This window comes from Nilaparvata lugens, chromosome 4 (genome assembly GCF_014356525.2).
Source record: "Nilaparvata lugens isolate BPH chromosome 4, ASM1435652v1, whole genome shotgun sequence".
Lineage (NCBI taxonomy): Eukaryota > Metazoa > Arthropoda > Insecta > Hemiptera > Delphacidae > Nilaparvata > Nilaparvata lugens.
In genome coordinates, this window is record NC_052507.1 from 40,536,983 (window position 1) to 40,558,095 (window position 21,113).

General features: G+C 37.7%; 1 protein-coding gene across 6 annotated transcripts in view; it reads left to right on the plus strand.

Moving 5' to 3' along the window:
- The first annotated feature begins 3,697 nt into the window (after window positions 1-3,697).
- Window positions 3,698-21,113, plus strand: part of LOC111055040 (modular serine protease) — a 52,377-nt gene continuing 34,961 nt past the window's right edge. For 3 of the 6 annotated variants that reach the window (XM_039427472.1, XM_039427473.1, XM_039427476.1), the window contains exons 1-3: window positions 3,698-3,941; window positions 5,748-5,829; window positions 11,052-11,165. In XM_039427472.1, coding sequence (XP_039283406.1) covers window positions 3,887-3,941; window positions 5,748-5,829; window positions 11,052-11,165 — 251 coding nt within the window. In that variant the 5' untranslated portion in view covers window positions 3,698-3,886. The remainder of the gene's footprint in view (window positions 3,942-5,747; window positions 5,830-11,051; window positions 11,166-21,113) is intronic. The other 3 variants (XM_039427477.1, XM_039427474.1, XM_039427475.1) reach the window with 3 other exon arrangements.

Genomic DNA, 21,113 nt, shown 5'->3' on the forward strand with positions numbered 1-21,113 from the left:
TCCTCTCACATGATTAATGCGCGTAATGGCCTGTCTATCGCATCGCTCCTACTAGTCTATGCATTCAAATTATGTATTTCAGGAACGCTATCTTATGTATTTTCGGTCGCTGAACACGATTTTTCAACTCTCAAGTCTCAATAATTGATAATTCTCATCATAATATAATAATTATGGTCAAAATTACAAACTTCATCTCATTCTGCAAGGAAACTAAGAAATGACTGTTTGAAATAAACGAAACTTGGGTTTCAAGAAATATATTAGGATAGAATAATGATAATATTTATATGTGTTTATGTTCTATTGTTTTTATCTCTTATTTTTAATATATAAAATAATTAATTTATTGTGATGCGCTGCAGGCTAAATTATATTATTAATTGCACACTGGCCACGCTTATTTGATATAGTGGTCAGTTAATTTCCAAGAAATATTTGTGGAATTTCTTAGTTCTTCATGGTGGAAATGGAATTCATCATTCATTCAATATCATAATGATTATGTTTAGTATCAAAATGTTAATCTTTCGTGAATCTTCAGTTTGTCGTGAAAATTATATCCAATATAATAATAGATTATGTGTCGAATCAAAATGAAATGAAAATTTAAATATTCATTAATATTATTTCTAACAGTATTATTATAATGATATTTCACCAACTTTTGATTGATTCATCCATTATGGTATTCCCGTCCAGACTGTTTTGAAATGGTAACAAGTTATTCAATATCAAAATTTGGGATTCGAATAGTTTTGGGCCATGCCTGTTATTCTTTCCCAAACATATTTATATGATTTGTAACTTTATCCACAAATGAATGAATGAATGTATGTATTCCTGCACGTAGCTAACGTATGGATTATTCCTTTATAGATTCTTGCATGTCACATTAATAAATCTCTGACACAGATTTTGAAATCAAGTCTCGATGGTTTGGAGAGCATATTATTGGAGTGATTCTTTTACTCTGCTGCTTCTAATATGTTCACTACCTTTGTTTGATTTTAGACCATAGACATGAAAAGCTATGTCCACCTGTATCACTCCATCTTCATTGAGAATTTTTATAACTCTTCTCATCACAAAGTTTCTATAATCTTGCAGCGTATTGAAGTTTTGAAAAGTGAAGTAGGAGTTGAATTCAGGAGAGCCATGTCATCATTATGCGAATTTGTCAACGATATTTAGGGATTTAGTCAAATCCACAACTAGTTTCACTTACAATTTCATGGGCCAAGTGAGATTGAGAGTCTTTTTTCCAAATATCCATCAGATGTTGACAGAGATAGCGGTTATTGTAGAAATGCATGCTGCACTAAAACTTCAATGCTGAATTATCTTTAAACAGCTACCTAGTAAAAATACAGATATCAGATCTTTTTGTTCTAGAATTAACTAAGACTAAGATTTTTGTTTGATTGCATCGTGGAGAATGAAAGAACTCTGTTTCTTTTTATAGGTGAGAATACACTTTTACAATTTGCCACAACTATGCTCAGATAAAAATCGTTGGAGACCGAATAACTATTTCTTTCTATACGTTCAAAAGAGAATCACACACTTCTTCACTTGCTTCCAGACCATTGATAACATTATGCAGATTCTGTTGTCCATCAGAGTCTTGAAGAAAAATGTTATGTTCTCTTGAGAAGGTTATGCTTCTGGAAATCATTCTCATATCTCTCATTATTCTTGTTTTACTTCATTCGATGACTTTCTTCACAATCTCCAGTGATATCCATAATGATGTCAACATACTTGAACAGAATATCTTTGATGGAGGATTTATTTATATAGTAGCAGCCATTTTAGGAAAGCCTTTGAAGAACTAGCTATTCCAATCACTCAGTTTTGGATGATCGAATAAGGGTTTGCTCCAAAGCATGATCGGTTGTCACATTTATTAAATTTTCAAGGTTTCATTTGACAGAGAGTCAATGTATTGACTGTATAGAGTTGATGTTTCCTCATTGGGAATTATTTTCTACTTCTATATGGGTATTTTTTTATATTTTCTAGATATATTACAGACTCCATAACATAGTTTGTGTGATTTAATGAAAAAAGTTTAAACTATGTTACAATAATCAGTCATAAATTTCAAGTAGTGATTGATTTTGCATTGTGATTCTAAAAAACTCCACAAATAGCTCCTGACTTCTTTCAAATATACTTTGACAATCTCTCATATTTGAACCGTTCATGAGTCCTTGTAGTTGTTTCATTGAATTGATTGCTTGCTCTCACACCTTAATTATACTGATCTCTCCTCAATAGATTTCCAACAGTATTCTCTCCAAATATTTCAAATTCAACAAAGATATCTCCCATTCCACTTTCATTCAAGTACCACCCCAAGACAATCAGTCAAACTCAGCCAGATGAAATGTATCTATTCGTAGATATAAGTTACAGAAATCAGTTGATAAAGCTGCGTTTACACCAAAGTTATTAACAAAATGTTAATAACTTAATCTTTTTAGATTCTATTAGATTGAACGAAACTTGACAAACACATATATGTTCATGATGTGTATGATAAGTTATGTTCAATCTAATAGAATCTATAAAGATTAAGTTATATTAACATCTCGTTAATAGCTTTGGTGTAAACGCAGCTTTAGAGTTTTATTTCCTTTGTAATGAAATATTTATTCATATCACATGGGAGTAATTGGCATTATTTGTGCTTCAACTGTAAATTTACATTAAGAAAATATTTTACTCCTGTTACACGGTACTCTATATGGGGTAGCCTATATTATTTGTCTAACTTACTCCATTAGTTGACTTTCGCAATTCCAAAGTGATCAATGAACTAAATCGAATAATTATTCTCTCTTAATGGAATATCAGTTTTTTATCGACTGAGAAACACATATAGGATTCCTAACAAGATGGTTTTTCATTACAATGTAATCATAAATAATGATAATGAGATGAAGTTTGTAATTTTGACCATAATTAGTATATTATGATGAGAATTATCAATTATTGAGACTTGAGAGTTGAAAAATCGTGTTCAGCGACCGAAAATACATAAGATAGCGTTCCTGAAATACATAATTTGAATGCATAGACTTGTAGGAGCGATGCGATAGACAGGCCATCACGCGCATTAATCATGTGAGAGGACCGCGCCGCAGCGTGGCAGTGCTACTTATCCCACTCCCACCGCCGCATCTATGATCGTAACCCCCAAACTATATATATCATAGGATTCAGGAAGAAACGGCCTACAACGTTTATTGAGAGCCTCTTCAACTATAGTAGTATTTGGTGTTGTATCGTACTATATATTTGGATAGATTTTTGTGTCCAGTAAATGCAATAGTTCAACTATCTAAATCATTCTATAAATGAATCAGTTTATAAATTTATTTTATAAATAATAATATATTCAATATCAAAATATTCTATTGGTTTGACTATCCTATGAATATTTAAATTTAAAATAAACTAAATAAAATTTGTTTGGTTTTATTGTTACAAGCAAGAAAACACGATTCAAGATATCCAGGATACGACGAAAATTCAATATGCAAAAATCAGTTTCAAAAGCAGAAGAAATTGCAGAGAAGTGGACCTCGCAGAAACACGGCTTTCATTTCTGTTGCGGACCAGTCAAGACTGGAAGGTAATTTTTCTTCGACTTCAAGTTGGTAACAATGTTAGAAATTCCCAGTCGTGCGGTCACTACGTCACAAACCTGAGTTCTTGACGTCTTGTGGTCAGTTGTGAGGTGTGAGCGCTCGGAAGATCTCAGTTTGGATCTTTCTCACGGCTAATATGTTTGAATATCAAACTCCACAGCGATTAGACCTTGTTCACCGCAGTCAAGGCGTGCTTTTACGATGACTATGTTAGTTTAGTTGTTTGTATGATTGAAAATTCCTACTACAGAATGCTGATCATCATTATTCTAACTATATTGGGTAAGAATGAAAACATATACTCTTACAATTTTTCAAATGATAGTGGAATACCATTAAATAACATTAATTTGTGTCTTTAATATCAATAACACACAAATTAGTATGGATAAGGATAAAGCATGATCCGGTACCTGTTTTTCTTACAAAGTTGCACTTTGAAATCTTCCTAGCTTGGAATTAAAAATACTGATTTTGAACTTCAGATTAGGCCTAGCCTACCTTATACTGTATTTTAATAAATAATATTTTTCATCTATTCCAGTCGTACTGTATTATTCTGACATAGACGGTACCGGTACCGCGCTATACCTTCGAAGATACATTTTTTTTGTGAACTTGATACAAATTTTGAATATTCTATGTACAGTAGCCAATAATCAACCAATGTGCCTATAATGTGCCTAATATCATTGAGTGGTAGATTAAAGCCATTCAACATACACTTTTCAATGCATCCCTAAATTTATCATGAATGTAAAGCTACCTTTTTCTCTGAATTCTATCTGGTCTTCTTACGAACTCCTCTGGTTTTACTGATGATAGATAATGACAAGACTCATCCAAATCGTGTTGAAATAGATAAATTATCTGAAGGACAATAATAATGAGAATTCAGGCAACAACTACCTAACATTTATCAGACAAGTAACAAGGAAAACATCAATTCAATTTTATAAATATGAACCATAATCACTGTAATATCTCATTCAACAGGAGCAGTTTCTTTCTACGAAGATGACCTTTGAACTTTGACTTTTATTCATATCAAAACAATCGTTACTGTAATGTTTTTTTATAATGTCCTAGTCTAGCTCCAATTTTCATATTAAATTGGTTTTCCAGCATCATTACGTATGAACTACTGAACTGGTTAATTATTTACAGAAGATGGTTATAAACCTATTTTAACTTTCTTAATGAATTATAATTTTAATGACTGAAACAAATTTATTCAATTCGTGATACAAAGTTTACAAAAGCCCAATCAAATTGTATTTCTGTTATACATTATTACAGTTGTTGTTAATACCTTTAATATCAGCATAGAACTATAAAGCCAATCCCAATTTATTTGTACTTTTAACAGCTCCGCAAGGGTAACACCTGCTCGTTTATATAAATACACCATACACCTCGTTCATAATATATCACAATTCATTCTTTCATTCTATTTTTACAAAAAAAAAACATAGATCGGGAGAGAAAAACTAAAAGAATACCTTGTACTATAATTTCTCACCCAAATTTAGATGACATTAAAAAGTCCAAAATAGGGTTTTGCATTTTTGGTTTTCACATTAGCAACATTTTCAGTCCACAAAATTCAATCAAACTATATTTCTTAATTTAGAGGTATCAATTTACAATAAGGTATTCTAAATTCAATTAATCAACAACCCTTTTGTCATTTGTGACTGAATGGATTAACAATAAATTTAAAAGGTTATATTCAATCAGTATAAAAAATCTGTACAATATATATCAGTATATATATATATATATATATATATATATATATATATATATATATATATTAGTCACCATAATACGAGAAAAAATAAGATTTAATAATAATTGTATTCGTATTAGCACAGAATTATATTATAGGAGTTTTCTCTGGTATTAGTTTTGAATGATCAATCACAAACCAATGTGTGAATAGCTTATAAAACAATAATATCGATTTATCAGTAAGAAGCATATTATTGGAAAAACAATCTTCGTTCATTGTGATTATGAGAATTAACCTTGTACTCGTACCAGTCTAATTAAATATATGATTTTAATACCATCTTATGTTTTCAGGACTTACGTCAGTAACAAATGGAATGAGTAGGCCTACTGTGATTGCATCAAGAAACATCACGAAACGACAAGCTTGTAATAGGTAAATTTTTCACAAAGTTCTGTAAGATTAATTGACCGAGTGAAGTGAGGTCTAAGATTCAAGTCGACGGTTTGGCATTTATCTTAATGTTGGAATGATTTTATGTTGCGCATATGTTCCTTTTTTTATTGCGCGTCGACGTATACATGGTTTTTGGAAATTTTGCATTTCAAGGATAATATAAAAGGAAAAAGGAGCCTCCTTCATACCCCAATATTAGAGTAAAAATCAGACTATAGAATTATTCATCATAAATCAGCTGAGTGATTACACAGATGTGTGGAGAAGCCAGTCTATTGCTGTATTTCCATAAGGTCTATAGTTTCAATCAGGTACTTGTGGATGAAAATACTGCGTGAGGTCTACTGTTCACAGAACTACTAGTTAAGTAAATAATGATTCAAGATTACCTGGGCAATTCATCAACCGAACACATTCAAGAAATTCCAAATTCAACTAGAAAACTTTCCAAGTTAAACAAAAAAGAGGAAAATCTTGGTATGGCTATAGTAACAATAAGCCATAGCTAAATTTTAACCAAATCCAAATGGCGACCCGGGAAATTGAGTTTTCATAAAAAATTTGAAGTTTTCCCAAATACGAAAAATTCTCAGCCTAAACTATGAGTTCGCTGTAAAAACTGAACACCAAATCTGTTGCATACTACACTGGAGGCTACGGGATAACCTCCAGACCTCCCAAATTCTTCCCCCCGGCACCACTGTGCTCCACCAAATATTTGGGACACATTTAAATTTGTTTCCCACAGAAAATTTATCACAAGCTTTTTTGTTCAGCTCGTCAAGATAAGTGCATAGCCATAGCCAAATTTCAATCAAATCCAAGTGGTGACCCGGGAAAGGGAGTTTTCATCAAAAACTTTATGTGTGTGTGTGAGTGTGAGTGTTTGTGTCTGTGTGTGTGAGAGAACTTTGGCAGTGTTCCAAAGGCTGGCTTCACACTGTTGATTTGTATGTCGGCCGATAGTTCCCAAAAAGATGGAACATATGCTTTTTAAATGTAAGTCTTCAGACAGTCAATGGCGATAGAAAAATGTCGCCAGAAAATAGAACCTGTCCTATTTTCAGAGGAGAGCGATAGTAATGGTGCATATGCTTCTGCATACAACCGTTCACACTGGTAGAATTTAGTCACCGGAGCCCATTCTTCACAACTTTAGGAGGGTCACTAGCCTTTGTTTGCCTGCTTATTTTTTCCATAGGCTTTATCAAAATACTTCAATCGTCAATTTTTTTTGGAAATATTTTAATAATCTACTTGACTCACTGATGATAGGGACAATGATCATATTTATATAGAGACATAGAGCAACAAAACGCTGATTATCAAGTGAGAAGATTTAGTTTGTATTTTGTATTTGTTAATATCAAAAAATAAATTCAATAAATCGTATACTATCTTCAGCAAGTGATAAAATTCAACAGAAATGACTTACAAGAAAAAAAATGGATTTTCAACTTTCTATTTTCTTAAAAGTACATAATTTATTTACAACACATAGTTAAATTTGCTTCCCACAGAAAATGTATTAGAAGCTTTTTTGTTCGACCTACCAACATTTATAATAATTATTTATATCCATAGCTTTGAATGGTTTTTGAAATCCCGTCCACCTACATGCTCATAGCTGAAATTACTCTTATATTACTCTAATACTACTCTAATTACTCTAATATTACTCATCAAACAGCTGATGAATAATCAACTTTTGATTACAGTAATTTTGTTTCATCAGTACTGTAGCAACAACATATGATTTTCTGAAAGAGGTACAAAGTTCACCTCAGACCAGGGGCCTGTTTCATAAAAGTTACAAGTCCTGTAATACAGGAGAAGTTCCTGTATTACAGGTAGAATTTAGAAGTTTGTGTTTCATAAACAATTTTCCCTGTAAAACAATTTACAAGACAAATAAGTTGACTGGAATAGATTCTGTAATTTCAATATCCTATTTATTTTAATAAATACTACAGCATATACTAACTCACAAAAAGTGACACCTTTATAAATATTTTCCACTTGCCATCGATTTTTGTTGGTAAGAACATTGATCATTGTTATTTCACGAAAAAGTGGATAGAGTTGAATAATTTCCCCCCAAAAGGTGTCTGGCTTGGGCAACCAAAAAAATGTACTTTGGTGGATAGGATCATTTCAGGCTCACCAATCTATACTATAATAAAGTAAAGAGCTGGCTTATATTAGTACGAGATAGGAAAATTATGTTTGACGCATCATCACGTCTGAACTACTGGACTGATCAACTTGAAATTTTGCATATAGATTCTTAACTAACCGAGGATTGTTATAGGCCTGTTTCAAATTCTTCAAATTTTCATTACGTCAAGTTTTCAATTTGTCAAGTTTTAAAATAGACCCTTGCAGAGCACGGGTTACATGCTAGTACAGTCATAAAAGGCGATTGGGCGGGCGAAGCCCGCCTCCCAGCCGGAGCGCGAGGCGCGGAGGCTGCTACCCAACGCTGTACAGCCAAAAAAAGCGATTGGGCGGGCGAAGCCCGCCTCTCAGCCGGAGAGTCTGCTAACCACCCTCTACTTGGGGTGCAGGGGGCGAAGCACCCTTCCGAGCGCGAAGCGCGAGTGATAATAATAATTAATATTGAACTTGAATTTTAAAAAACACTTTTGAAGTGAAAATGCACTTACTTTTGTAGTGACGATCGTTTCGACCTGTTGTTGGTCATCATCAGACTGGGAATTTACTCAGATGACAAGGTTATGTGTGGTAAGGGATGAAGGTGGAGGAATAGGTTGTGGTGTGGGTTGGTGGATACTTAGTGAGGCGGTTATTTTGAACTGTGGACTATTTTGTCAAAGAGTGTGTGGGGAGAGAAATGTATTTGATCATTTATGAGACTGTTGGGAAACTGTTTTGTGTGGTTGTAAATTTCGTATTGTTCCAATATATTGAGTTTTCTGTTTTTTTTTGTGAGATATGGAGGATTTCAAGATTGGTGGCTATGTCGGTGTATGTGTGGTCTGTTTATATACAGCGACATAGCCACCAATCTTGAAATCCTCCATATCCACAAAAAAGCAGAAAACTCAATGTATTGGAACAAGACGAAATTTACAACCACACAAAACAGTTTCCCAACAGTCTCCTAAATGATCAAATCGATTTCTTTTCCCACACACTCTTTGACAAAATAGTCCACAGTTCAAAATTACCGCCTCACTAAGTATCCCCCAACCCCCCCCCCACCACGACCTATTCCTCCACCTTCATCCCTTACCACACATAACCTTGTCATCTGAGTAAATTCCCATAGTCTGATGATGACCAACAACAGGTCGAAACGATCGTCACTACAAAAGTAAAGTTTAAAGTGCATTTTCACTTCAAAAGTGTTTTTTTAAAATTCAAGTTTAATTTTAACAGTGAAAAAGTATGGATATACAACAGAGTAATTAATATTGATCATTATTGTCGTTACAACAACCCAAACAGCCATTAGTTGTTTACACACCAATATCTTACCGACATTGAATAGAATAGAATATAATTCTTTATTGTCATTAAACACACAGTGCAATAGACATAGTCATCAGGAAACATAAAACATACAACAGTCACACAGACAAATACAAAATAAAGCGTTTCACAGAAGTCAATATGGAGTCCGAACACACATCACAATAGACTTCAGGTGTATGCCTAAAAATTCCACATTCTTGTTCTCTCTAGTAGATTTTAAGCTAAACAGTAAGGACTCTGTTCTGTTACCGTACTATTTATTTATTCGTGGACAGAATCACAAATCATATAAATATGATTAGGAAGGAACAACAGGCTTGGCCCAAATCTATTCCATTCCCAATTTTTGATAAATTAATAAAATGTCCAAAAAATAGGTTATGTTTCTTCTGTAAAACGTTCAAGTTCAATTTTCGTCCAAAAATATATATAAGCTAAACATTTTGAATTTAGAGGAATTAAAACACCAAACTATATTTAAATATAACACTTGATTATCACTTCATTATAACAATATAACGATCAACCTATCAACACTAAACCAATACTCAGCTTTATTAACAATGAGCGCTGTTTTCTGGCCAAGCTTTCCTGGATCTTTATCATTTATCAGAAGTGAATAGGTCCTGTCAACATCTCAGGACAGGACATAATTCACTCTGATGGAAAGTATTAGAGGAGGCTGCGCAAGGCCCACTGTTCACAGAACTACTAGTAATAATAAAATAATATTTGTCACTGATAGTTATGAAAAAATCAAGACACGGCTGTGTAAAGATGGGATCGACCTCAAACCAGTCAATGATATAGATTTTATTCCAGAGCACTCATGTCTAGGCCTATGAACAATTAGTTCATTTGATAAGAGGAATTATGCACGATGTACTCACTGTTTCTACAATTCCTAGTGTAATTAGTACAGATAAGATTTAGATCGTGGCAATATAGAAAATAGATTTGATACATTCGAATTCTAACAATCTTTCACAGGAAATCTATGACATAAATTTAGTCAGGTGTGTCAACATGAAATGAGACTAGAACAATAATTTTATTGATATAATGTTCATAGATAATTCAATTGATAAAAGTTATATAGCGAATTCCTTATTAACTCAACACTTTATATATTATTGTTGATGTAGCATATAGTTGTAGTGGAAGGTAACTTTGTATTTAGTAATCAGTTCCGAGCTAGTGCACATACCTAGCGAACGGACCTCTATATCGCATGATATAAAATTACTGTAATATGTGGTTATCAAATAAATTCATTTTTTCAAAGACTATTTGGATCAATCGCAATCCTAACTTATATTGATAATATGTATGCAGTGTATGATGAGAATGATGTAGAAGAATGATTTTTCACAATTCAATGATAGCCTAGTATGACACACTACCGTATGTTGAATTTAAGGACATATCTATATAATATTCATTGAACTATATTTTATCATAAATTCAATCTAGTCCTACATCAATGTTTTATTTATAGGCGAAGGAGCGTATTCATTTAAAATAGCCCACATCATACATCATACTTTTGCATCAATATTAACACAACTAGTACGGTAGGTAATTATTAGTCTACTGTATGCCATATCTCTGTCATATAGAATTTGAGAATGTAACAATTTAAAAACCTATTATGAGAATTTTTATCAGTTCCATTTCAATTTATTGTTAATTTTGTCTTGCAGTAATTCGTTCAGGTGTAATAATGGAGACTGTATCGATGGAGTGTCAAGTTGTGATGGGTTCCCTAATTGCAGAGACAAATCCGATGAAACCCGGACCCTTTGCAGTAGGATGACGTGAGTAAATCGAAAAAAAATATCGCGATAGACATTACAACAGAAATGATACAGTATACAATCTATAATATTATACAGGAAGAAATTGGCTTATATCTGTACGAGATAGGAAATACATGATTGACGCATTGCACTTATGAACTGATTAACTTGCAATTTTACACAAAGATTCTGAATTTACCCAGGATGGATATAAGCTTATTATTTTAACGTCGACATCTTATTAACATTTTAAAAACAACATTAATATCAACGTCTCATTCTTTCAATTATGGAGAAATACCACAACATCTACCATACAATCAAATTATTGTGATTCAAAATTCACGCAACGATAAAAGCCCAAAATACAGCTTTTCCCAAGTGGAGCCTTGGCGTCATTGGTAGCAAACACGATTCATGAATGAAGGTTGCGGGTTCGAGAAAAATCAAACTCTTATTTTTTGCTAAGAATTTTCAATTCTGATGAAGATTATCCATGTAGTTTTGACAAAATAATAAATTATAATATTTTCTTGTTTCCTGGACAAAGTTAGATTGAAACACAAAATATCCTCCGGTGTAAAGCATGGGTTACCTGCTAGTTATGAATAATTGACTAGCGTGTTGTGGGAATTATATTAACTCTAAAATGATTAGTACTGTAATTTTTCACAGTTGTCGCAAAATTAAGAATAGAAATATAATAAATCAGAAACTGTCTATCAGTATAAAGTATACTTTTATGATGAGTGAAACATGGTAGTTCACGGCAAGGCAGAACATCTCTGTGCACCTAGGATTTGCTGTTGTAACTTGAATGCTTCAAGCGTAAATAAATAAAATAGTATACATATAATAATAATAATAATAAATTTGACTTTATTTCTGCTTGAAAAAAATACAAAAAAATATATATATATATACGTGTACAAATGTATAACATCTTCAGAACTGAGCAAACAAATAAAATATTGGGAATTTGACACAGAAATGGCTCAATCTACACATTCGCCGTTTCATGTCATCTGTGGAAGAGTTCTACGATTCCTAGTTTATAATTTGCTAGCTATTTATTTCCACATTATAATCAATAATCATAATAATCTCATATTTGTATAACTAATATAATCCTATCACGTACACACTGAGTAGTTTCAGAGGTGGGTGATTGATACCCAGGTGTTGCTCCTGGATGACTTAGCTCAGTCGTAATGTGGGCGGGGAAAGGAGGCAAGCCGAAGTTCCTCTTCTTTCGTCTTTGTGCCTCAGCTGGCGTGGACAGCACCTCCTGATGCTTCTGACGGCGTGAAGGTCGCTCTCTTCTCTGATGACACCACTTCGAGGTAATTTTGTATTTGCCTTACGGCCTCGGTTCCGCTCCAGTGTAGTAGGAAGAGGAAGGATAGACAGGATAGGGACGGCAGACAACGGTCCGCTGTGCCCTGGGGAGATGGAAGAATAGGGACGGCAGACAACGGTCCGCTGTGCCCTGGGGAGATGGAAGGATAGGGACGGCAGACAACGGTCCGCTGTGCCCTGGGGAGATGGAAGGATAGGGACGGCAGACAACGGTCCGCTGTGCCCTGGGGAGATGGAAAGATAGGGACGGCAGACAACGGTCCGCTGTGCCCTGGGGAGATGGAAGGATAGGGACGGCAGACAACGGTCCGCTGTGCCCTGGGGAGATGGAAGAATAGGGACGGCAGATAACGGTCCGCTGTGCCCTGGGGAGATGGAAGGATAGGGACGGCAGACAACGGTCCGCTGTGCCTGGGGAGATGGAAGGATAGGGACGGCAGACAACGGTCTGCTGTGCCCTGAGGAGATGGAAGAATAGGGACGGAAGACGACGGTCCGCTGTGCCTGGGGAGATGGAAGGGTAGGGACGGCAGACAACGGTCCGCTGTGCCCTGGGGAGATCGAAAGATAGGGACGGCAGACAACGGTCCGCTGTGCCCTGGGGAGATGGAAGGATAGGGACGGCAGAAAACGGTCTGCTGTGCCCTGGGGAGATGGAAGAATAGGAACGGCAGACAACGGTCCACTGTGCCCTGGGGAGATCGAAGGGTAGGGACGGCAGACAACGGTCCGCTGTGCCCTGGGGAGATCGAAAGATAGGGACGGCAAACAACGGTCTGCTGTGCCCTGGGGAGATGGAAGGATAGGGACGGCAGACAACGGTCCACTGTGGCTGTGCCCTGGGGAGATCGAAGGGTAGGGACGGCAGACAACAGTCTGCTGTGCCCTGGGGAGATGGAAGGAGAGGGACGGCAGACAACGGTCCGCTGTGCCCTGGGGAGATCGAAAGATAGGGACGGAAGACGACGGTCCGCTGTGCCCTGGGAAGATGGAAGGATAGGGACGGCAGACAACGGTCCGCTGTGCCCTGGGGAGATGGAAGGGTAGGAACGGCAGACAACGGTCCGCTGTGCTCTGGGGAGATCGAAAGATAGGGACGGCAGACAACGGTCTGCTGTGCCCTGGGGAGATGGAAGGATAGGGACGGCAGACAACGGTCCACTGTGCCCTGGGGAGATACGGTCCGCTGTGCCCTGGGGAGATCGAAAGATAGGGACGGCAGACAACGGTCCGCTGTGCCCTGGGGAGATGGAAGGATGGGGACGGCAGACAACGGTCCGCTGTGCCTGGGGAGATGGAAGGTAGGGACGGCAGACAACGGTCCGCTGTGCCCTGGGAAGATGGAAGGATAGGGACGGCAGACAACGGTCCGCTGTGCCTGGGGAGATGGAAGGATAGGGACGGCAGACAACGGTCCGCTGTGCCCTGGGGAGATGGAAGGTAGGGACGGCAGACAATGGTCCGCTGTGCCCTGGGAAGATGGAAGGATAGGGACGGCAGACAACGGTCCGCTGTGCCCTGGAGAGATCGAAAGATAGGGACGGCAGACAACGGTCCGCTGTGCCCTGGGAAGATCGAAAGATAGGGACGGCAGACAACGGTCCGCTGTGCCCTGGGGAGATGGAAGGAGAGGGACGGCAGACAACGGTCTGCTGTGCCCTGGGGAGATGGAAGGGTAGGGACGACAGACAATGGTCCACTGTGCCCTGGGAAGATGGAAGGATAGGGACGGCAGACAACGGTCCGCTGTGCCCTGGGGAGATGGAAGGGTAGGAACGGCAGACAACGGTCCGCTGTGCCCTGGGGAGATGGAAGAATAGGGACGGAAGACGACGGTCCGCTGTGCCCTGGGGAGATGGAAGGGTAGGGACGGCAGACAACGGTCCGCTGTGCCCTGGGGAGATGGAAGGAGAGGGACGGCAGACAACGGTCTGCTGTGCCCTGGGGAGATGGAAGGGTAGGGACGGCAGACAATGGTCCGCTGTGCCCTGGGGAGATCGAAAGATAGGGACGGCAGACAACGGTCCGCTGTGCCCTGGGGAGATGGAAGGATAGGGACGGCAGACAACGGTCCGCTGTGCCCTGGGGAGATGGAAGAATAGGGACGGCAGACAACGGTCCACTGTGCCCTGGGGAGATCGAAAGATAGGGATGGCAGACAACGGTCCGCTGTGCCCTGGGAAGATCGAAAGATAGGGACGGCAGACAACGGTCCGCTGTGGGACGGCAGACAACGGTCCGCTGTGCCCTGGGGAGATCGAAGGGTAGGGACGGCAGACAACGGTCCGCTGTGCCCTGGGGAGATCGAAAGATAGGGACGGCAAACAACGGTACGCTGTGCCCTGGGGAGATGGAAGGATAGGGACGGCAGACAACGGTCCGCTGTGCCCTGGGGAGATGGAAGAATAGGAACGGCAGACGACGGTCCGCTGTGCCCTGGGGAGATGAAGGGTAGGGACGGCAGACTACGGTCTGCTGTGCCCTGGGGAGATGGAAGGAGAGGGACGGCAGACAACGGTCCACTGTGCCCTGGGGAGATCGAAAGATAGGGACGGCAGACAACGGTCCGCTGTGCCCTGGGGAGATGGAAGGATAGGGACGGCAGACAACGGTCCGCTGTGCCCTGGGGGATGGAAGAATAGGGACGGCAGACAACGGTCCGCTGTGCCCTGGGGAGATCGAAAGATAGGGACGGAAGACGACGGTCCGCTGTGCCCTGGGGAGATGGAAGGGTAGGGACGGCAGACAACGGTCCGCTGTGCCCTGGGGAGATTGAAAGATAGGGACGGCAGACAACGGTCCACTGTGCCCTGGGGAGATGGAAGGATAGGGACGGCAGACAACGGTCTGCTGTGCCCTGGGGAGATGGAAGAATAGGAACGGCAGACGACGGTCCGCTGTGCCCTGGGGAGATCGAAGGGTAGGGACGGCAGACTACGGTCTGCTGTGCCCTGGGGAGATGGAAGGAGAGGGACGGCAGACAATGGTCCGCTGTGCCCTGGGGAGATGGAAGGGTAGGGACGAAAGACAATGGTCCACTGTATCCTGGGAAGATGGAAGGTTAGGGACGGCAGACAACGGTCCGCTGTGCCCTGGGGAGATGGAAGGGTAGTAAGTTTTTTTTTTCCATGTAATTCACAAGACGTTTCTTTACCAGTTTTTCCAAAATCTTAGAAATATTGCTTATAAGTGAAATAGGCCTGTAATTGGTGGCATTTGTTTTGTCGCCTCCTTTATGTAATGGTCTAACACATGTGTCTTTCATAGCTTTTGGAAAAATTCCTTTTGACAGACTTGAATTAAATATGTGAATTAATGGTTTTACAATTACATTTTTTATCGACTTCAATGTTCTATTATTGATTCCATCAAGTCCTGGAGCACTGTCATTTCGCAAACTACTAATAGCTTCAAGAAGCTCATCTTCAGTTACTGGGTGAAAGTAGATGGAGTGTAGAGTTCTTGTAACAGGTTTATATTGGAATATGATTTGGTCTAGTGGTTTTCTTAAGGAATCTATTATTGTCTCCACCATTTCTTCACCTACATTTGTGAAAAAGTTATTCATGTGGTTGAGCACAGTTTCTGGATTTTCCTTTAGATTGAAAACCCTATCATCTATTTTAATAGCATTCAATTTCATTTTTGTTTTTGATTTAGAGTCAGTAGCATCTTTGATTACTTTCCACATTTTTTTATTATCCTTTCCAGCTTCATACAATTTCTCTCTATAGTATTGGTCCTTTGTTTCATGAATTAAAGCTGTGAGTGTATTCCTATACCGACGATAGAAGTTGGTTAAGTTAATGTTGTTTGGGTCTTCCTTTCTTCTTTTGTTGAGTAGATTTCTGGTTCTTATTGCTGCTACTATACCTCTGGTGATCCATGGTTTGATGGGTTTGTACTTCTTCTGCCGCCGATGCTGCTTGATATTATTTTGTATATGTTGTCTCAGAGTTGATAAGAAGGTGTCATAAGATGTATCTGGATTATTATCTTCTAAAACATGAATCCACGCCTCATTCAGTAGTTCATTCTTCAAGCTAATGTCTATTTTCTCGTTTATTTCATGTGTTCCAGTTTCATTTGCACTATTTCTCGAAATATGTTGCACTCCTAGAATTGTGGTGAAGTGGTCAGTTATTGTAGATTCATAAATGATTGGAAAAAGATTATCTCTGGAGTTGGTAGCAATGTGATCTATGCAAGAAGCAGTTTCTGTTGTAGTTCTGGTTGCTTGCTTAATGCAGAGTCTGAGCCCATGCTCGCTTAGAAGATCGCAGTAGTCATTCAATTGGTGATGTGGACGAATTTGAAGGGTGTTAATATTCATGTCTCCGGCACATATGACGTGTTGCCCTCTTAATTCATTCAGGATCGATTCTAAGTCACTCAGGAAATCTGTAATATCATTGAAGGACGGTGATCTGTATATTGCAAGGATGTTCCACTTTTTGTCTGCTGCATCCAACCGAATATGTAGGACATTTGCCTGGTTAATATGTAGCTCAACACATTGTACATTTATACTATCTTTAACATAAACAACTACACCATCATTTTGTAATGGGTTGTTTATGGTGGAAAATACATCATATCCTCGAATGGACTGGAGTACAAATTCAGTCCTAATCCAGCATTCGGTTAGAATAATAACATCAAAAGAAAAATTAATGTCGCACAATTGAATCATCAGCTCATCAAAATTTCTTCTGATACTCCTTATATTGAGACAGAAGATGCTCAAATCACAAGAACTCAATGCTGCACAAAGTTGTTGACTGTTGTTGATCACTTCATCGTTTATTTCTTCAAAATAATCAAGATCCTCGAAGCTGAGCAAATTTGATAAGTTGTTGTTACTCATTATTTAAACTCTCATTAATCCCTTCCATGTTTCTTTCATTCCAGCTTAAGAGAAACTCTTCACTAACATCCTTTAGTTTTCGAATTAGGGTCAGCACTAAATCTTCTTGCCCTGTTGTGATATATCTGAAGGTTTGTGTGTGTCTGCTCATTGCTACTATTACATGTTGTGTGCTGTTATATATTCCAAGTTGTTTTTTATTGTTCCTTATCAGAACTACATTCTTGTGAGTTAAGCCCTGTGCTTCATGAATTGTATGGACTTTAATTGAAGGGTGAAGTTTTGATTGCAGCTCTTCTAGCACTGTTTTCTTCTCGAGCTGAGTGAATGTAAGAGTGTTAGGTTCAAGTGGTCCAAGTTCTCCATTTGTTATTGGAGGTCTGACGGATAACAGGACCTCATTTTTCGTACCAATGTCCTGGTAGTAGCTGGAAAGGATGTAGCAGACGTCTATTGGACACCTTCTAGTTACTGTTTGATGGATTCTCTTCTCACAGAGAGATGAAATGTGTGACCATTCAGCTGTTAATTTACTTCTCTCTATGTAAGGTATTTGGTTTGAATCTCCTAGCAGAATAATCTCAGAAGCACCAGCGAGAGATGAGACAAATCCCACGAAACCTGCATGCATTAATACTGCTTCATCTATGAAAACACGTTTGTACTGCTTTTTTGATCCGTTTATTATAAAAGATGAAACTGTTCTATAATCCTGTTTAATTATTCTTTCATATTTATTTTTGTGAATTCTATTCACCTCTTGCCTAATTTCATTTATTCCAGCTCTTGTCTGGCACAAAATGAGATCTTTACCTGATGTATGTTGCTGAAGGATAAAGTGAGTTTTACCATACCCTGGAACTCCATCCATCCAAGTTATTTTTGGCATCTTACAATTTGTGATGTCAACTTTTAGAATATTCTTCAGTAGCTCAGCATTCAGCATGATTTGGGTGTCTCTACTGACTAGAATATACTTTTCCTTAGTTAAGAATGACTTTGTTGTTTCATTGTAGGGTACGTATTTTCCTTCATTTTCAAAACAGAAGCCCATTCGATATGTAGTGGATGTCGGCCACAGGAAAGTCTTAAGTCGATTGTCGTAGATGTTCATCTCGTTTCGCCTTATCTCTTGAATACATGCTGCTGAAGAAGAGATATTACTATTCAGTGATGATAGTACTCCCCTATATAAATCCGCATTCAGAACATCATACTGTTGAATAAAGTTCCTGAGTTCTATCATACTGTTCAAATAAGCATAAAGAATAGAATCATACGGTAGGTATCCTTTTGGACAATCTTCAGAGCCATCGTTTTCATGTGGTATATCCAAGAACTTTAGATTGTTTATTCCTCTGTAATAGAATACATAATTCAGGTTTTTAGTTTTAATTACTAAACTTAAAATGTCCAAGCATGTAAACTCGGAGTCAATATCAAAAGAATCTATTCCAATCGTAATGTTGTATTTATTTATTGATGCATATTCGTCTATTACCAGTAAGAGGTCACGGATACCTAATTGAGCCTCATTGTTATTATTTTGCGCTAATATCAATGTCAATGAATTTTTAACAAGATGAAAACGAATTGAGCTATTATTTACGTTCCGTAAATAAACAGTAGGTAAGCTATTGTATTCATCTTGACTCAGCGTTTTCTTCTTGATTGAATGTGCAACGCCTTCTGAAATACGTAAACTATTTTTATTCCAGCGAGCTAATGATAAATTAAAATCTGTATATTGACCAAAGCTGAAAATCAAAGACGTCCTACTTTTCGCTGACTGTTTTATTAATTCTGTTTTTTTAATAGATGATAGGAAATCTTGAATATCTATTTTTATATTTGATGCTGTGAATTTATTTGATGATTTTGAGCTGGAAATTCTATTTTTAATCTTTTTAAGCACTTCCATAATTTGTTCGATCAATTGATTGTTGCAATGCTTTCACATAGCTGGGACACTTTAGATAGTTTACTTTGTGGTCTGAGGGTTTATCAGCTCTTTTGCAGTTAAAACATACTGGAGGTTTATCGATTGAAGGGCAGGTTTTGATGTTGTGTCCTGTGATGGAGCAATGACCACAGATATCTTCTTCCTTTTTACAATGTTTTGTGATGTGCCCATAGACTTGACATTTATAGCACCTTTGCACTGCATGGTAATCATTAACTCTACATGATGTCATATCTATAAATATTTTTTTCTTATTAATTATTGTTTTCCTAATTTTGGGTTCACATTCTACTACCCAATGCACGGAATCCTTGTTTTTCGGCCCTAATTTGCTTGCAACCTTCTTCAAATTTTTGTTTTTCTATTCCTGAATTGACAAAATTTTTGTTATATATTTCTTCAGTTACCTCTTTGTTAGTGAGATCAGATGGAACATCATAAACAATTATCCTGGGTTTTTCATTTTGGGGCTCAGTTATCTTGATTTGATCATTATTTACAGCTTTATTCTTCAATAATTTCTTTTTGTCCTCTAGAGAATCCAGAACAATGAGTAAACCTCCTCCTCTAACGGGTACTGTCTTTTTTATTTTAATGTTATCCTTTCTCGCGATGTTGGTTTTCAGTGTTCCTTTTATTTTTTCACTGTCTTGTTTCTCATTACCGGTGGAATTTGAGGGTTTAATTAAGACTACCTGTTCTTTTGGAAGGATTTTCCTGACTTGATTATTGGACTGGGGATCGCTTGAAGTAGCTTTTTTCGGTAGTTGTATCATGTTTGCGTAAGTAATAGGCCTGTCTTTATTTTTAATTTCCTGAACAGATTTGCTTATGTCCTGTAATGAGTCATGAATTTTCGGATGCCCTGAAGAATCACTTATTTGGCTAATAGTAACTGCTCTCGTTTCTACTTTCACGATTACCAATGCTAATTTTTGAACTAATTCTAAGAAATTATCATATTCGGCTCTGGAAACCTTGTTTTTTTTAAATTCTGACGAAGCCCATTCCTTGAATTCCGAAGAGATACTCTTCATGTTCATTATGTCTGTGTTGAATTCACTCAGCAATAATTGTTCAACAGTTTCCATTTTACCTGGTTGTTCTCGTACTTTGAGTCCTTGATTCCCTGGAAAGTTATCCTCTTCTTCCTCCTCCTCGAATTGCGGGATCAGTCCATCCGGTGGTTTGGTTGGTGACCTCATCTATCCGACGACGATGACGTATGAAGATAGCTGCTGTATGGTTATGTTCCAGTGACCCACTTATTGATGAACGATGATTGTTTTGAAAACTATCACTACGGTGAAACTAAACTACTAAGATGTTTACTCTACGAGCGCTACTGTAAGACTGAAATATCCATACATATCTAGCCCAGATTCAAGAGATTAACAAATAATATAAGTAGGTATATGAAATAAACACGCGTTCATCCTTGGCAAAAATAATTTCTGACACAATGTAAAAAACAAGCTAAAACAGCACTAGCTCTTACACTTGCCGTTTGGACTTTAATGTCCTTTTGCCAACATAGAAGCTTAGGGATCTAGAATTTACTACCTAGGGACCTAATACCTTACCTATTATCTTCTTTTTTTCAGATTACGTCCTAAAGACTCCAGTCATGGAGTATAAGACAAGTCATGTTATTACATAATAATTCTAACACTAAGTAGTTCAACCTAGTTTAGGTTTGAAAGGAATTCTTGTACACTATAAAAAGCTCTATCAACTAAATATTTTTTCATTTGTTTTTTGAAAATCTTCAAGTCAT